Genomic DNA, 17,930 nt, shown 5'->3' with positions numbered 1-17,930 from the left:
GTAATAATGTTTCACAATGTTACTAGTTACTATTACTGTTAAGGTTTAACCTATTGTAATCAGTAATGTTGTCTACCTTTGATGCAACACGATGTTACAAAAACATTACAAAAATCTTACCGACCTTTTGAACAGCATTGTATAAATGTAAATCTTCTTAATGACAGATGACTGTTTCATTTAAGCTATTTGAACCATTTATTATCATTTCATAACATTAGCTATGATGTCTTCAGATGGTTTGTATTGATTGATCAGTTCCTGGTCCTTCACACTGATGCATCTTCCGGTTATTATGACCTCTTGGTACAGCCTCTCATTTCTTTGGCTTTGTTTCTTGACAGTCGGCGAGGACCCGGCCAAATCCCTGACAGACATGCCCCCAGACTTCAACCCAAGCTCATCCCCCTCTCGAGCTCTGCCCACCACCCCTTCGCTGCCCACTGATAACAAGTTCCACTCCCTGCCCTTCAGCTTGAGCCGCAAAGTTGGCCCCAATGGGAGCATGAGCCACGGCCCCCTCTCCCTGTCTGCTGGCTCAGTGATGGGGGAGCAGCAGGAGATCCTGCCACCTGCTACCACGCCTGTCCAGAGGCCTCCATCACCACCACAAGGCCAGCCAGGGTTAGAGGTCGGGTCAATGGTGGAGGTCAAAGAGAACCCACCGCTGTGTGGGGTCATCCGTTGGGTTGGTCTACCTCCAGGTCTACAAGAGCCACTAGCTGGTCTAGAGCTGGTCAGTAGATTCATGTGTGTTTGCTGTACTGTAACTAGTGAATATAAATACAGTAGCATTCAAACGTTTGGGGTCAGTACGATTTTTTTCTGAAGAGATTAATTCTTTGCAAGGATACATTAAATTTGAAATCGAAATCTGTTTTCAACATTGATAATAATAAGACATGTTTCTTGAGCACCAAATCAGCATATTAGAATGATTTCTGAAGGATCATATGACACTGAAGACTGGAGTAATGATGCTGAAAAATCAGCTTTGCCATCACAGGAATAAATTACAGTAAATTATAATTTTAAAATATGTTAAAATATAAAACGGTTATTTAAAATTAATAATAATATTAAATTATGTAATAATATTTCACAATATTATTGTTTTACTGTATTTTTGATCAAATGAATGCAGTCTTGGTGAAAATAAGAGACTTATTTCAAAAACATTAATAAACCCCAAAATGTTGAAAGCTAGTGAATATTAGTGTATATACATTTGCTATATTATAAACTGTATGTTTCTTATGTGTGTGTTTAGGAGGAGGAGTGTGTGGGCTGCACTGATGGCACATTTAAAGGGATTCGTTATTTCACGTGTCCACCAAAGAAAGCTCTGTTTGTCAAACTGAAGTGTTGCAGGCCAGACTCACGATTCCCATCCTTACATCATTCACCCAACCCCATAGAAAGATGCAACTCCATAGGTAAGAAACACACTTCAAGTGTCAGTGCATATGGTTATGAAAAGCCTACAGTAATGTTTACATTTACATTATTTAATGATTTAGCACATATTTTTATCCAAAGTGACTTACAAATGAGGAGAACAATAGAAGCAATCAAACCAACAATAGGGCTACAATATGTAAGTGCTGTGACTACTCACAATTAGTCTAGCACAGTACATGTACACTTTTTTTTTTTTTTTAATAAATAAAAAATAAATGGATATACTGAATACTATAGTAAGTGTTAGTATTTATGGGTAAAGTGTTGACGAAAAAGATGCATCTTTGGCCATTTCTTGAAAGTGTTAGACAGGGCATTGCACCAGCAGGGAACAGTCAAGTAAAGGTCTGTGAAAGTGATTTTGTGCCTCTTTGGGATGGCACCACAAGGTGCCGTCCACTTGCAGAGCACAAGCTTCTGGAGGGCACATAGGGTCTGAAGTAGTGAGTTTAGGTTACGGGGTGCAGAGTCAGTGGTTGTTCTGTAGGCAAACATCAGTGCCTTGAATTTGACGCAAGCAGCTCTTGGGAACCAGAGCATTATAATAGTCCAGTATGGATAGAACAAAAGCTTGGACAAGGAGTTGTATAGCATGCTCCGATAGGAAGGGCCTGCTCTAGAGCAGAAATTGCAGTTACTTTAACACATTAAAGGCCTGCATATACTTCTTTTTCCACACTCCACTCTGTCTGGTACATAATTGAGAGTTCAAGCCCTTAAAAGTATACTGTATTGACCCTGAACACAAATAAATGCATTTGGCGTGTACACACTACCTAGTGGACCTTTGTTTTTGCTAAAATCACTTGCTGATGATGAAAATTATGTTCTGAAGACTTTGAGGGCTGGAGCTGAATGCAGGCAAGGGAAATATACTTTCGGCTTAACAGTAAATGAACCAGCATTCCAGAAGGTTTAGAAATGCGAAGCTTGTATTTTTGCTAAAGAAATGTTTATTTTTTGATCTGTTAAGTGCTTTTGTGGGAATACTTTTCAAAGTGGATGAACTTACTGGTTACTGGTTACAGATGTGTGGGCGAAGTTTGCATTGTAGTTTATAATGCTTTACTGATAGTTGAATCACATCCTTTTCTGGAATCTTTTTGTGAATAATGCATTTGTTTACTTCGTGACAAAAACAGTTTGAATAAAACTGCGCAGACAAGAGTAGGAAGTAATTCTGCCACACTAGTACTATGTTAACATGTACAATAAATACGTTTTGTGACTATACTTTGAAAATAGCTAATGTTTTTATATTTTATATTTTTGTAAACTGAAAGTTGAAGTTGACTTTTTGTGGCATCTTTAGTAATTAACATTTTGCCACAAATGCTGTCAGTAGAGCTTAACATGTATTGATGTCAGAACCCCTTTTTTTTATTTTTTTTTTAATCTAAGAGCACTGAATCTCATTGTACTTGATTGATATGACTCATCAGTGTGTTTTGCTGCAGCTTTTGGTGGTTATCTGAGTGAAGTAGTTAATGAGAACACTCCTCCTCGGACGGAGAATGACGGTTTGGAGGTGATGGTTGGGAAGAAGAAAGGAATTCAAGGACATTATAACTCCTGCTATCTGGACTCTACTCTGTTCTGGTGAGCACGCACACACATGCACACACACACACACACACACACACACACGCGCAGGTTTGTTTTGCTGTCGAAGTGAGGACATTCCATAGGCGTAATGGTTTTTATACTGTACATACTGTACATTCAATCCCCCTACATCACCCCTACCCCTAAACCTACCCATCACAGAAAACATTCTGCACTTTTACATTTTTAATAAAACATTTAATATGTTTTTAAAGCTGTTTTAAATATGAGGACTCAAGAAATGTCCTCATATTTCATGTTTACGTTGTAATACCAGTGTAATACCCATGTCATTATACAAATTTGTGTCCTCATAAATCACAAAAACGCGCGCACACACACACACACACACACACTTGTGGGGACTCTCCATAGAAGTAATGGTTTTTATACTGTACATTCTGTCCCTCTACACTACCCCTACTCTACCCCAACTCTAAACCTACATTTGACAAAACTTTCTTTTTTACATTTTTAATAAATAATCGTTTAGTATGTCCTCATAATGTAGGGGTCATGGCCTGAAACCTGAATAAACACTACAGTATAAGGATGGTCCTCATAATGTAGGTCAAACCAGTACACACACAAACACACATACTGACTCACAGTGTTTAATTATCTCTGTTTCCGTGATATCTACACAGAGAGAGTTAAAAGTATACCACTTTATGCATTACATATTACATTTGTTTGACATTAGTGCAATACATAGATGATGCTTAATAGATTATAAGCTACTACTTAATGTTGAATTTGTAAAAAATATATGTATTCTTCTGTCTCTCTCTGGATGTCAGTCTATTCTCTTTTAGTTCTGTGTTGGATACAGTACTCCTAAGGCCAAGATCCAAGACTGACGTAGAATATTACAAAGAGACTCAAGAGTTACTGCGGACAGAAATAGTCAACCCACTACGAATGTGAGTGACACACAGTTTATTACCGCACATTATTTGGCTGCTTCATCTGTATTAGCTGTGTTAGTATTAGCATTGTGCATCTAAATATTCATCCAAATGTTCTCTTTTCGGTATTTTCTGTGACAGACTTTTATTAACCTGTGTGTGTGTATTTGTTAGACATGGCTACGTATGCGCCACTAAAATCATGAAATTAAGGAGGATATTGGAGAAAGTGGAGGCGGCGTCAGGGTTCACTTCAGAAGAGAAGGGTGAGAAAAGTCTCATTGTATTTCATGTCACTGTAGAAGAAATGTATTGATACTGCCCTCTGTAGGTGCAAACAGAAACTGATTTTCACTCTGTAAAAATTACATTGATTTATTCAGCAGTTGAGTTTACTTTTATTTTGAGTACATTCTGCTATTTTAGGGAACATTGTGCTCCCATACTGAAACACAGGTGGCACCTGTTATGTCCACTTTGTGCTTTTATAAAGTATATCACACACAGCACTGTTATTATGACACACAGAACATTCCATTCTTTGTACAAGCAGAGTAAAAGTTACAGATAAAGTCATTAATTATAAGGATGCTAATTTATTGCTCTCTAAACATCAAAACACACACTCTATATTGATCTAGAGCACCAAAAATGTACTACTATGTACAAACTATACTAGTCTTCAGGTACATTGTAATAACATTTAATCATTTGATACAATGCACGTATTGTGTAAATAAGTTTTTTACCTTGTACTTATATTTAAAAATACTTGCATGTAATTACATCTGTAAGTAACTTCTGTGATTACATCTATAATTACACTGTTAACCCGATTCCTACCCCTTAACCCACCCTAAAACCTACCCATACCATGAAACCGGTCCCTAACCTTACACACTTCAGTAGCAGCAAAAGTGTTTTGTAACACAGCATGAACACAGTATGTACAGTGTACCTAACAATATATATATATTGATGTGCAAGTACATAGTAGTGAAAGACTCCTAATATAAAGTGGGACCTCAATGGAAGATCACCAAAAAATTTTATTATAAAAAAATTACATTTCTTTTATAAAGATCTACATATTAACTACAAATAATTATGAGATGAATAGTAATAAGTTATTTTGATTTGCATTTTGATTTGTATGGTGTGAATTGTAATAAGTTATTCTCTCTGTTTAGATCCTGAGGAGTTTCTCAACATCTTGTTTCATCACATCCTGAGAGTCGACCCTCTTCTCAAACTTCGGTGCGCCTCCCACATACCCTTCAAATCAAATCCATGGTAGAATTAACATATTTAGGAACTCCACAAAGATAGTATTAAAAAGTGGCGTCTTTATCTTTTATCTTATCTTTTGCAGGTCTGCAGGGCAGAAGGTTCAGGACTGTTACTTCTATCAAATCTTTATGGACAAGAAAGATAAAGTTCTGGTGCCAACCAGCCAGCAACTTCTGGAGTGGTCCTTCATCAACAGTGATCTCAAATTTGCAGAGGTATGTACACAAGGCATGCTCTATATCTTTGTTAACCATATAATTAGTGGAGAGGCCACTTTTACTTTTGCTATTACTTCCATGTTTTATTGTTCTTTACAATATTTTTTACTGTTCTGTAAAAAAAAAAAAAAAAAACCTTTTACTTTTATATAAAAAAGTTGAGGTCACTAAAATTTGTAATGTTTTGAAAGAACTTTCTTATGCTCACCAATGCATTTATTGGATCAAAAATACAGTAAAAACAATAATATTGTGAAATATTTTGTAATTTAAAACAGTTTCTTTTTGATTATATTTTAAAGTGTAATTTATTCCTATGATGGTAAAGCAGCCATTACTCCAGTCTTCAGTGTCACATAATCCTTTAGAAATCAATCTAATATGCTGATTTGGTGCTAAAAAATCTTATTATTCTCAATTTGCAATAATATTTTTGTTGAAACTTACTTGTTAAATCAATTTGAGGTACTATTTCTGAACTTTTACATTTATACTGCACATGATATTAATATTACTACTATTATTATTTTATAATTTAGATGTTAAATTTCTCTAAATAAGCACATAGAACAAGTACAAAATTAAAAGAGAAAGATGCATTCAGAGGAGAAATTACACATCCATGTTGGTTATTATTGTGTGAGGATGAATGAAAAGGTCATGTTCTTGTCTGTTTGTTTCTGTCCAGGCCCCTTCTTGCCTTATAATTCAGATGCCTCGCTTTGGGAAGGACTTTAAGATGTTTAATAAGATCTTCCCCTCTTTGAAGCTTGACATCACAGATCTATTAGATGACAGTGAGTCTAGTTCAATAACTGAATGGATCTGTGAAGTTATTTGAATAAAAGAACTCATTTTATTGTAATATGCATCATTTTAGCTGTGCTCTGTGTTTTCAGTGTTTAAAGGAAAATGGTATAACAAATGTTTGTATCAGCCCCTAGAGAATGTCGAATCTGTGGTGGCTTAGCTCTTTACGAGTGCAGAGAGTGCTACGAAGATTGTGACATCACACCAGGAAAGATCAAGCAGTTCTGTGAAAAGTGCAATACACAGGTAGGGCACTGACATATGCACATTTAAGCACAAACGTGCTCTTCTAACTCTATGAAAATTCAGTGATCTTGTCTGCAATACCTTTCATATCCACTAGATGGAGGCTTTTCCAAATAAATCATTGTTCAAATGCGTTAATCTATAGTGTAGACAACTATAACAGTTCCTTACAGTGGTTAAATATACATTAATGTGCATATTTGTGTGTACATGTTTTCTTTTTGAATATTTGACACAGTTTGTGTTCACTTCCTGGACCTTTAGGTACATCTGCACCCACGGCGTAAGTCTCATCGTTATGTTAAGTCATCTGTCCCTAAAGAGCTGCAGGAATCAGTGTGGAGACAGGGATCTTACCCTCACCAGCAGATGGAGCTGTTTGCCGTGCTCTGCATTGAGACGAGCCACTATGTCGCCTTTGTCAAATACGGATCCGCAGACTCGGCCTGGCTGTTCTTCGATAGTATGGCTGACCGCGACGGTATAGAGGACTTATAAACCTTTTTTGTGTTATTGTTTTTTAATCGTATATGACTCACTTTTGAGTCACAATAATAAATTGACGCACCATTCTTATCTTTTATTGATTTTTCTGTCGCTAACTCTGTTGTTTCTCTGTTTTTGGTGGCAGGCGGTCAGAACGGGTTTAACATCCCACAGGTATCCCCGTGCCCAGAAGTAGGGGCCTACCTGAAGATGACCCCAGAGGAACTCCACGCGCTGGACCCCAAGAACATCCAGGGCTATGCACGCAGACTTCTCTGTGACGCCTATATGTGCATGTACCAGAGTCCTACCATGAGCCTCTATAAATAGAGACGGAGAAATAACAAAGGACGGAAAGGTAGGAAAGGGAATGGCCAAGAAGGAGAGAGATGATGGAACAAGGGAACAGAGGAAAGGGGCTGTGATGAAGAGAGAATGAGGAATTAAATAAGAAGAAAAGTGCCCATGAAGACGCACTCGAAGTTGAATGTCCAGTTGCCTCATCCTCTCTTCTGCATCTCTCTGTATATACCGCAGGGTAAATACGGCCATAAGAGCGAAGGCGAGATCAAGAGAGCGAACAAAAAAGCCTATTTGCACTGTGTGAGAGCGTATGTGTTTGTGTTTGTTTGTTGAAGTGTTGTCGTTTTCTCTGATTTGTACCGTCTTTGACTGAGCTCAAACTCTTTGAGTGTGTGGAGTGACGGTTTTGCCATTTGAAAACGGAGAGAATCCACTGTCTTTCCAACCCTTTCCTGCATATCGCAGACACTCACTCACCTGACGGCTTAACATTCGCCACGTACCGCCAGAACTGACCCCTCCAAACGGCCAACACACTCTACCCCTGTAAATGAAGCCTTGGAAGAATGACCAAAATGACTCTTCTGTCTGATTGCCTCCACTCATCATCAACCCATCTTGATGCACTGCAGCATCCAGCATTAACTGTGTGTAGTCCCTGTTTTTTGCCTTTATATTTTGCTGTGAAGTCTTTGTCAGGTGTGTTCACAAACAGCATAGCCCTCGACTGCCATGCACTGGTCCGAAGAATGAGATGATTAAGCACACAATTTGTTTTTGACATGAAGAATAATATAATTTCTTGTTGAATTAGGAGTTATTTCATTTTATTATAATTAGTTGTTTTATAAATATGGATATTATGTTATTTTAAATATCACAAGAAATAATAGCAGTTCCCCAGGCCCTGCTCTCGAAGTGGTAAAAATATCAGAAAATTACTACTTACAGATGCAAGTCAGTTTTTACTGATATTATGATAACATTATGATATTCCAAAAGTTATAGTTTTGAATTCAAGGACATGGTCATGTTATAAAGAGCTGATTCAAGTTCCTGTTTGTATATGATATGCTCTGGTTTGAGTGTTCACTGCTGAGGTTGAATGGGCAAGAGCTGTCTCACGTTATACTGCAGCACTGTTGGCTAATTTGCAGTAACACTGTTCATCGAGATACCGGTTTGATGTACCGTGCACATTTTACCTATAGGTTACTGGAATGTTTACACAGCCTGGTTATAACTGAAGAGCTATGGAAAGAAACATGCATTGGGATTGTTTTTTAATCTCTGCTAATGTAACCGTACACTATGGGAGAGATTCTCCGTGAGAGGCTGTAAGGGGAGAAAGGATGACGACTGGTGTACTTGTGTAAAATGAAGCCAGGTGGACTTTATTATCTCTGTGCTGTTCTCTTAAATGTTAACTAAATTAAAACGCCATTTTGAAAACAGCTTTTGTGGTAATGGCTGCACTGCTTTTTGATTTGCTCATTTGGGATTATGTTTGGTAAAATGTGTGTATTTTTTTTTTTTTTTTTAAATAGAAGTGAAGACAAGCAAGAGGAAGGAGTGTGGTTTGTGTGTGTGTGAAGTGAATATTTACCTTGAAAAGTTGACAGATGTGCCACCAAGCTGTGAGAATCTCTGTCTTCGCATGTCACAGAGATGTGTGCAGCATTTGTGCTTTGATGCCAGCAGTGTTTTCATCTGCCACGTGTGTGAGAAGTGTGTTTGTAGACGGTCTTCAGCAGGCAGACGGGCGAGGTGTGTTTGGATGTCCATTGCCTTCAGTGTTGTCATAAGTCTGCGAGTGTTTGTGTGGGGATTTGTCTACTGCCAGGGGTGCTGCTGCTTTCACCTGTCACCTGTGTGGATCTCATTAACATGGTGTCACGGCCGGGGCATGATGTGGTCTCAGACGCAAACACACCAACGCTGGACAGATGGGGCTGATGTGTAGTGAAGGCTCAGCAACTGGAGACACACACACACACACACACACACACTCACACACACGCTACATCAAGTCCCCGCCCCGATGACCTTGTATGGTGACGGCCATTACATGTTCAGTTGTACCAGTAGATGTTGAGATAAAAATTTCTGGTTTATTTTAATGTGTCCTTGTTATGGTGAAATTACACAAATAAGTATTGAGTAATATTAATTAACAGCATGTACTTTAGATTTAGGGTTTGGCTTAGTGTTAGTTGCTAGTAATTATCGATAATTTACTCTTATTACAATAGTAAATACATGTAATGTGTAACAAGGACACATTAAAATAAAGTGTTGATTGTCGAATGTACATTTGGATACTCATAATTAAGTCTGTTGGTGTTTTATAAATCATGTTTCTCATAAATAAAAATGTATATACTCCACTTAAACAACGCAAACATATTGCTGCCTTTTAGTCTTGTCGTCTCACGTCCATTTCAAGCCTGCGAACTGCACAATTATGCTAGTATTTGTCGTCACAACAGCTGGCACACAATGCTCTCTTGTAGCTTTATGCTGTGGCATATGCCTGCTGTGTGCCACGTGCTAATTTAGCCTACGCTGGCGCTACCTGACCAGATGGAGAACAGTATTGCCATTCTCACCATTAGAATATCGCCTTGGGGGGTGAATGTCAAATAAAATCAAAGCATATGGATTGCTTCTCTGTCAACTTTGATTCTGACAAACAGAAGATCTGCTGTTGTTAGAGGTTTACCTCAGAGCCTCCCGATGAGAGTTCAGGAATGTAACGATTGGTTTTATGTGTGCCTTTGCTATGTGAACTCAAAAAATTATTTTGCTGCTTGTTCAATTTACTTAATAAGCTAATGGAACACTTTTTCAACATTTTATTTAACTTAATGTCATTGTGTGCAATCCACTTAAATTTGTAAAACAGATGTTTACTGAAATGGCCAGAGGAATTAGATTTCTAGTTCCCAGCATGCTTTGCTTGGGACTGAGTGGGAGAGTAAATGTTGAAGTTAAGTGTTATTTAATGTGTTTTTGAGCAAGTTAAAAAAGGTGAATGTTTTGAAACTTAAGTTTTTGCGGTTACCATAATGCTGAAAAGTGACGCTTATGCTTGGGTTGAGCTGGTGACTGTAGTGTATTTTGCTTTTCTTAATGAGCAATGGCACAATGCTTTTGCATTTAGCCTAGTGGCCACCACAACTTCTGGTGCAGTACAGTGTATGAAAAATTGCGAGAAAATTAAGCACAAAATACAATTGAGGAAATGTTCCACAACAGGACAAAACATTAAGATGATCGGCCTTCACTCTAAAGGTATTTAAAGTTTCTGGAAAACTTATGTATAATATAATATGTCAAAATGTTATTCTTACTCTAGTTAATAATATTTAATATTAGGAAATAAAGGAATAATTGATGAGGGTTCACTTTGCATCTTGGCCGCATTCGGGTGTGAATTATTTTTCAATAATTCAACAGACCAGAATCAATTACCACAGTTCCCACACCTTAAGACATAGTTTAATGTTTTATTTCAAGACATTTGTCAGGGTTTTGTTCTTAAAGGATTAGTTCACTTTCAAATATAAATTACCCCAAGCTTTACTCCCTGTCAAGCCATCCTAGGTGTATATGACTTACTTCTTTCTGATGAACATAATCGGAGAAATATTAATAAATATCCCAGCGCCAGACCGCCTTCCGTATTCAAGTTACGAAGAAAGTGTAAACTGCCGTCGCGTCAGTTACACTTTTTCCGTAAGTTGAATAGGGAAGGCGTAGGACGTGGCGTAAGATTTTTGAACGGCTAGAGTTTTACACTTTCTTCATAAGTAGAATACGGAAGGCGGTCTGGCGCAAGCTAGATATTTTACTTCATAACTTGTTAAATATGGATTTTTTTTTTTGGTTCTTTTGCTGTTGTAGGCTGCAAGGACCAATGAAATAACTGAAATAGTTGGCCAAAGTGATATGGAACTGTAATGCATTCAACAGACCTGGAACTGCTTCATAGCTGTGCGTTTACTGAAAAATAATTGTACACCTTAGAACGTTTGTCAACTAATCAGAATCAAGCATTCAACAGCCCTGTGGTATATTATATTATAATATAATTAGTTGAGATTTGACAGTTATTAGAAATATGACCCAGTTTGCTGCTTCCAAAGTTTGCTAGAATACTATAGATGTTTGCGTAGCACTGACATTTTTAAGGGAAATACGTAGACAGTAGGAGTGTATAACTGTGCAACCATGCGTTACGTACTGTAAAAAATTAAGTTTAACATGCTTGTGTATGCTATTATTTTATTTGAGTTACTTCAATTACAAAATATTGAAATTGACATGGCAATTTCATGTTAAGAAATCTAATTTCCAACATGTGCTGTCCACTTTTAAATTAAGTTCAGCCGAAAATATTTTTGAGTGCATAGCAATAGTGCTTTGAAGCTTCAGAGCCGCTGCATGCCTTCTTGACACAAAGAAAGTATGTTGTAGTACTGTGTTTGAATATGCATCTTTCACAGGTTAGCAAATACTCATGGTATTAGATCAGGTCTTGAGCTTTGCCTATATCTTGTTTTCCTTAGTGAGTGCACATGCCTATAATCTGTGCACTCAGTATGGAAATGTACAGACACTGGCTGTGATTTGACAATTGTTTTCTGATTCAGTGTCTTGTTCTTCACCTTTACTGCTAGTTAGTTGAAATTCACTCCTTGAGCTGTTCCTCCTCACGTTCCCAAGGGAAAACATCCATGAGAGTAAATGTTTAAACCTACTCAGACAACAGGAAAACAGTGATTTCCAGCAGTAAAGATGAAAGGGAATCTCGAGACAGAGCAATTTAAAGCCAATCAGTACTAACCCAATATAAACCCAGAGAATCACTTTAACTTCATCCTAACAGCAGCTTTTATTGGCCGTCTTCAAAGCTCAAAAACTGGAGCAGGTAATGCTGGGATGATGACTGATGATAGCATTACCTCTACTTATTCACCTTTCTTTAAAGGATCTCTTTGATTAAGTTTCATCTCGAGCGCTTAATGATCATCTTGATGCCTGTGATCAAACTTAGATCAGGCTTTATCTGTCATTTTAGTTGTAAAACAGTCTTCACTAATCGAAGGGGAATTTATAGAAGTTTACCGAAAGGTGTGAGAGATAGGAGGAAAATACACATTGTGTGCATTTCATTTAATACATGTTGGTGTGTATCTGTGTAGTCATTAATGAGCTGTGTAGCAGATGCTGCAGTTGGCTCTGAAGAACAGGTGTTGCAGAGCTACATATGCAGCGTGCATGTGTAAAATATTAAAGCTTATAACAGGCAGCACACACACCTACACACACAGTGGCATGTGTAAGGTGCTAAAAGCAGTTAGCATTGGTGTGCAACTTGTGGCAGGACTGGTGTGTCTGACTGCACACCTGTGCACTTTTCATTCTCTCTTCTCTCCTTTCATCCGTCTCTAACACTGCATTATTTACAGGTGCATATTAGGACACAAGGTCTGTGTGACTTACAGTACACTTACAGTAAATGCAGGTTTCAACAAACATATACTTCCAACTGCTAGTTCTGTATTTGTAATATGTTTTTATTTAATAGTAGTAAATAGTGAATCAGTGTGAATGAATGACATACTTCTCTGTACCCCACATATACACAGTTCCTTTTGAAAGTTTGCGGGGTCAGTAAAGACATTTATAATGTTACAAAAGATTTATATTTCAATTAAATGCTGTTCTTTTAAAAGTTCTATTAATCAAAGAATCCTGAAAAAATGTATCAAAAACACTAAGCAGCACAACTATTTTCAACACTGATAATCATAAATGTTTCTTGATCACCAAATCAGCATATTAGAATGATATCAGAAGGATCATGTGACACTGAAGACTGTAGCTGCTGAAATGGCTGCTGAAAATTCATCTTTCCATCACAGGAATAACTTACATAATAATTCAAAATCTTACTTTTAAGTGCCCCTATTATGCTTTTTTTTAATATTACCTTTCATGCAAGCCGAAAGGGCACAATAAATAAAGATAATTAGGTTTGTTCGAGATGCATCGGGGCTACGCAGACCGATCGGCATATAACATCAAAGTACCGCGAGAGCAATTCAAAAGTATAAGGACTTGTTTGCTCTCCAATCTCTGTTGCGGTACTTTGATGTCATTTGCCGATCTGTCTGCGCAGCACTGATGCATCTCGAACTCTCAAAAGAAAGAATCGACTCTGAACCACTAAAAACGAATCGTTAGGTATTCGGATCCCACTTCCGTGACAGCTACACGTCACTGGGTAACATATATGTGCCGCAAACAGCGTCTACTTTGACCCGCCCTCAAACGCTGTAGCTTGTTCGTGTTTTCTGCTCTGCAAAAGTGACCAAAAAACAAAAATGACGACAGTGATACAACAGCAGAATAATTTTCACGAGTGCTTCTCAAATCTCTGTGAGGTCTAAATGGGATTTACAAAATGCTTATTCATTAAAGATGGGACCGTACCGACTTTATTTGGACCAACTTGCTCCTCAGAATCGCAGCCTGTAAGTACGATTAATTATTGATGTATATATTTTCTAATGGGTGTTCAAAATACGTAGTTTTTGTGTTTTATATTGTGTAGATCTCTGGCTAACTGGCTAACTCACGTTATTACTGTCTTATTGAAATACTTATGCAAATCATCTGTGGCTCACTATTACCTAAAATTGTGTCCATTAATGCAGATTGTATGTCGTTCTTACAATGAGTAATGATATAAGAATGGAGCAAGACTTGCTTTACAAACTTGAATAATACATCAGTAATTCAAGTTAGCTTGAACTCGGGTAACTTTAGCACTATTATTGATACAGTTAAATGATACAGTTCCCACATGTGCACCGCAATAAATTAGAAATATGAGTTTTTTGATGGACACTTGTTAATGCTGATGGTGAGGAATTACAGTTGCAACATCTCATGATGAACGTCAAAAAAGAGTAGTGTATCACTGAGAAACGTCCTGCTCAAGTCATCCTTGCGATGGAGGTTCGGGTTGAAAAACTAGTTCTCCCAATATTTCATCATTGGACTCGCGGTCAGATTGGTATGGTAAAATCGACGCCATACTGTCTTTACAGTGTGTACAATCGCTGAGCTCCGGAAGCCTCCAGACCAGAACTGTAGTTCTGTTAAGGTAATGGGACAACAGAGTGTGCCACCTGGCCAATCAGAGCAGAGTAGGCTCGCGGAAAAGAGGGGTTTAGAGAGACTAAAGCATCGGACAAGTCGTTTGAGAATCACTGAAAAATGTAGTGATGTGCAGTGTATATTATGAGAAAATTAAATTGTTTTTTGACCTTTGATGCATGTAAACATGTTGTGAGAGACCTACAAAACAAAATTAAGTACCTTTAAAATAGCATAATAGAGGCACTTTAAAATGGTATTATTATACTTAACAGTATTACTTGTTTTACTGTATTTTTGATCAAATAAATGCATCCTTTGTGAGCAGAAATGACTTCTTTCAAAAACATAAAAAAAATGTACCAACCTCAAACTTTTGAATGGTAGTGTACGTATAGAATGTTTAATTTCAAAGGGATCCAAGGGCCCCAAAGTGGCAGACTTCTCTCATGGCAAATCTTTAAGGCTCTTGCATCACAATACAAATTTAACACACAAATTCATATAAGGAAACATTCCTCCTTATGTTATGAATTGATGTAAACCTTGTTGTATATGTATAGTGTATATCATAGTGTATATGAATCCTGTAACTAGAGTGAGTCCTCTATATGTGTGAATTTACATTTATTCATTTAGCAGATGAATGCAGTGCAGTATCTAGCATGCAGAAGAGGAGGACCACACAGGGCCTGCAGAGGAAGACCGAATGCGAGAACAGGAGCCTCATCGCCATGCAGATGACACGAGTCTATCCCCTCGACTCGGAGGTAAAACTCATAAAGAGTGCTTGTACACACACAATAGCATCTTCTTCCTGTGCTGGCAGATCTATTGTGCTATATGGCAAGAGGCCATGCAGAGTGCAATTATTCGTTTGTGATACATCCTTTTTTCCTGTCATTCCCGTTGTGGTGCAGAATGCTGGTTTTGTTCCGACACTCGGCGTTCCGGCTGGCAGCTGTCAGCTCCGATACCGTCTACTGCTCTCAGTGTTCTCAGCCGCTCCAGTCGGAATTCCTAATTAGATTTGCCATTTTCACGCGTCTGATTGCCATACATAACAACACAAAGAGGCCGACGTCTCCATACACACAGCTCTAACTGTAACAATTCATAACAATGCTCATTAACATGTATGGTGTGGCAGCATTGATTATGACATTACCATCTAAATGGATGACCTGCCCACGCAATTTCATTACCGGCTTGTAGATATGGATTAATAAACTTCTTATTCTAGTCCAGGCCTGGTTATTAATTACACAAATTAGTGAGGGCAGGGTAATCAACTTAGGGTCTGTTTCCCTTATAATAATTGATCTAATTTTTAGCGAACATTGCTGTTGGGCAAGGCTGAGAGATCACCTCGTTAGCAAAAGTTTAATTCTGATCATAGTTCATGAGTCGTTTGCCTTAAGGTCAGATCTGAATGTCAGAAGCGTTTGAAATTGATTGGTGTTAAATTGAATCAATGTCATGTTCAGGAAAAACAATAACAGTTAATGGATGAGGCTGAATAGCCATCTGCAGAAGGAGGGAGAGAGCAAAATGAGAAAGAAAGAAGGGATGGAAGGAAGGAAAAGAAAGAAGCATAGACAGAAAATAAGGAAGTTTTGACAGGAAAGAAAGAAAGAAAGAAAGAAAGAAAGAAAGCATGGACAGAAAATATGGAAGTTTGGACACGAAAGGAAGGAAGGAAGAAGGGAAGAAAGAAAAGAAAGAAAATGAGGGAGGGAGGGATGGGAGGAAGGAAAAGAAAGAAGCTTGGACAGAAAATAAGGAAGTTTTGACAGAGAAGGAAGAAAGGAAGGAAGGAAAGAAAAGAAAAGAAAAGAAAAGATTGAAAAGAGAGTAGGAAGGATAGACAATGAGGGAGGGAGGAAGAAAGAAAGAGAGAGAGAAAGAGAAAAATGAGGAAGGAAGGAAGCAAAAGAAAAGATTGAAAAGAGTAGGAAGGATGGACAAGAAAGAAAGAAAGAAAGAAAGAAAGAAAGAATGAGGAAGGAAGGAAGCAAAAGAAAAGATTGAAAAGAGTAGGAAGGATGGACAAGAAAGAAAGAAAGAAAAAAAGACAGAAAGAGAGAAATGAAAGGAATGAAGGAAGTGGGAGGGAGGGAGAGAAAAAGAAAAATAAGAAAGAAAGAAAAAGAAAGAAAGAGGGAGGGATGGGAGGAAGGAAAAGAAAGAAGCATGGACAGAAAATATGGAAGTTTGAACAGGAAAGGAAGGAAGGAAGGAAAAGAAAATATTAAAAAGAAAGTAGGAAGGATGTACAATGAGGGAGAAAGGAAGGAAAGAAAGAAAGAAAGAAAGAAAGAAAGAAAGAAGAAGAAAGCATGGACAGAAAATATGGAAGTTTGGACACGAAAGGAAGGAAGGAAGGAAGAAGGGAAGAAAGAAAGAAAGAAAGAAAGAAAGAAAGAAAGAAAGAAAGAAAGAGAAGAAAGAAGAATGAGGAAGGAAGGAAGGAAGGAAGGAAGAACCGAGGGAGGGAGGGATGGGAGGAAGGAAAAGAAAGAAGCTTGGACAGAAAAGATTGAAAAGAGTAGGAAGGATGGACAAGAAAGAAAGAAAGAAAAATGAGGAAGGAAGGAAGCAAAAGAAAAGAAGGAAAAGAGGGAGGGAGGGAGGGATGGGAGGGACGAAGGAAAAGAAAGAAGCATGGACAGAAAAAATGGAAGTCTGGACAGGAAATGAAGGAAGGAAGGAAGGAAAAGAAAATATTGAAAAGAAAGTAGGAAGGATGGACAATGAGGGAGGGAGGAAGGAAGGAAGAAAGGAAGAAAAATAAAGGAAGGAAGGAAAGAAGGAAAAAGAAAGAAAGAAAGAAAAATGAGGAAGGAAGGAAGGAAGGAAGGAAGGAAGGAAAAACCGAGGGATGGGAGGAAGGAAGAGAAAGAAGCATGGACAGAAAATGGAAGGAAGAGAAAAGATTGAAAAGAGAGTAGGAAGGATGGACAATGAGTGAGGAAGAAAGAAAGAAAGAAATTAAGAAAGAAAGAAAGAAAGAAAGGAATGAAAGGAAGGAAGGAAGTGGGAGGGAGGGAGAGAAAAAGAAAAATAAGAAAGAAAGAAAGCAAGCAAGAAAGAAAGAACCACGGGAAAGAGGGAGGGAGGGATGGGAGGAAAAGAAATGAGCATGAACAGAAAATATGGAAGTTTGAACAGGAAAGGAAGAAAGGAAGGAAGGAAGGAAGGAAAAGAAAATTTTAGAAAGTAGGAAGGATGGACAATGAGAGAGAAAGGAAGAAAAAGAAAGAGAAAGAAAGAAAGAACCATGGGAAAGAGGGAGGGAGGGATGGGAGGAAGGAAAAGAAACATGGACAGAAAATATGGAAGTTTGAACAGGAAAGGAAGGAAGGAAAAGAAAATATTAAAAAGAAAGTAGGAAGGATGGACAATGAGGGAGAAAGGAAGAAAAAGAAAGGAG

At 37.9% G+C, this 17,930-nt stretch overlaps 1 protein-coding gene across 3 annotated transcripts in view; it reads left to right on the top strand.

Moving 5' to 3' along the window:
- cylda (cylindromatosis (turban tumor syndrome), a) overlaps positions 1-16,153 on the top strand; it is a 31,259-nt gene extending 15,106 nt beyond the window's left edge. For 2 of the 3 annotated variants that reach the window (XM_051898658.1, XM_051898657.1), the window contains 11 exons: positions 345-736; positions 1,271-1,436; positions 2,919-3,060; positions 3,867-3,989; positions 4,149-4,240; positions 5,165-5,231; positions 5,347-5,479; positions 6,171-6,279; positions 6,420-6,538; positions 6,803-7,019; positions 7,170-8,781. In XM_051898658.1, coding sequence (XP_051754618.1) covers positions 345-736; positions 1,271-1,436; positions 2,919-3,060; positions 3,867-3,989; positions 4,149-4,240; positions 5,165-5,231; positions 5,347-5,479; positions 6,171-6,279; positions 6,420-6,538; positions 6,803-7,019; positions 7,170-7,354 — 1,745 coding nt within the window. In that variant the 3' untranslated portion in view covers positions 7,355-8,781. Of the gene's footprint in view, positions 1-344; positions 737-1,270; positions 1,437-2,918; positions 3,061-3,866; positions 3,990-4,148; positions 4,241-5,164; positions 5,232-5,346; positions 5,480-6,170; positions 6,280-6,419; positions 6,539-6,802; positions 7,020-7,169 lie in introns of all 3 variants that reach the window. The other variant, XM_051898656.1, reaches the window with a different exon arrangement.
- Positions 16,154-17,930: the final 1,777 nt, after the last annotated feature.

Source organism: Ctenopharyngodon idella, chromosome 7, assembly GCF_019924925.1.
Source record: "Ctenopharyngodon idella isolate HZGC_01 chromosome 7, HZGC01, whole genome shotgun sequence".
Classification (NCBI taxonomy): Eukaryota; Metazoa; Chordata; class Actinopteri; order Cypriniformes; family Xenocyprididae; genus Ctenopharyngodon; species Ctenopharyngodon idella.
Note: the sequence above shows the minus strand (reverse complement) of the source record. Positions and strands in the feature narration are given on the sequence as shown.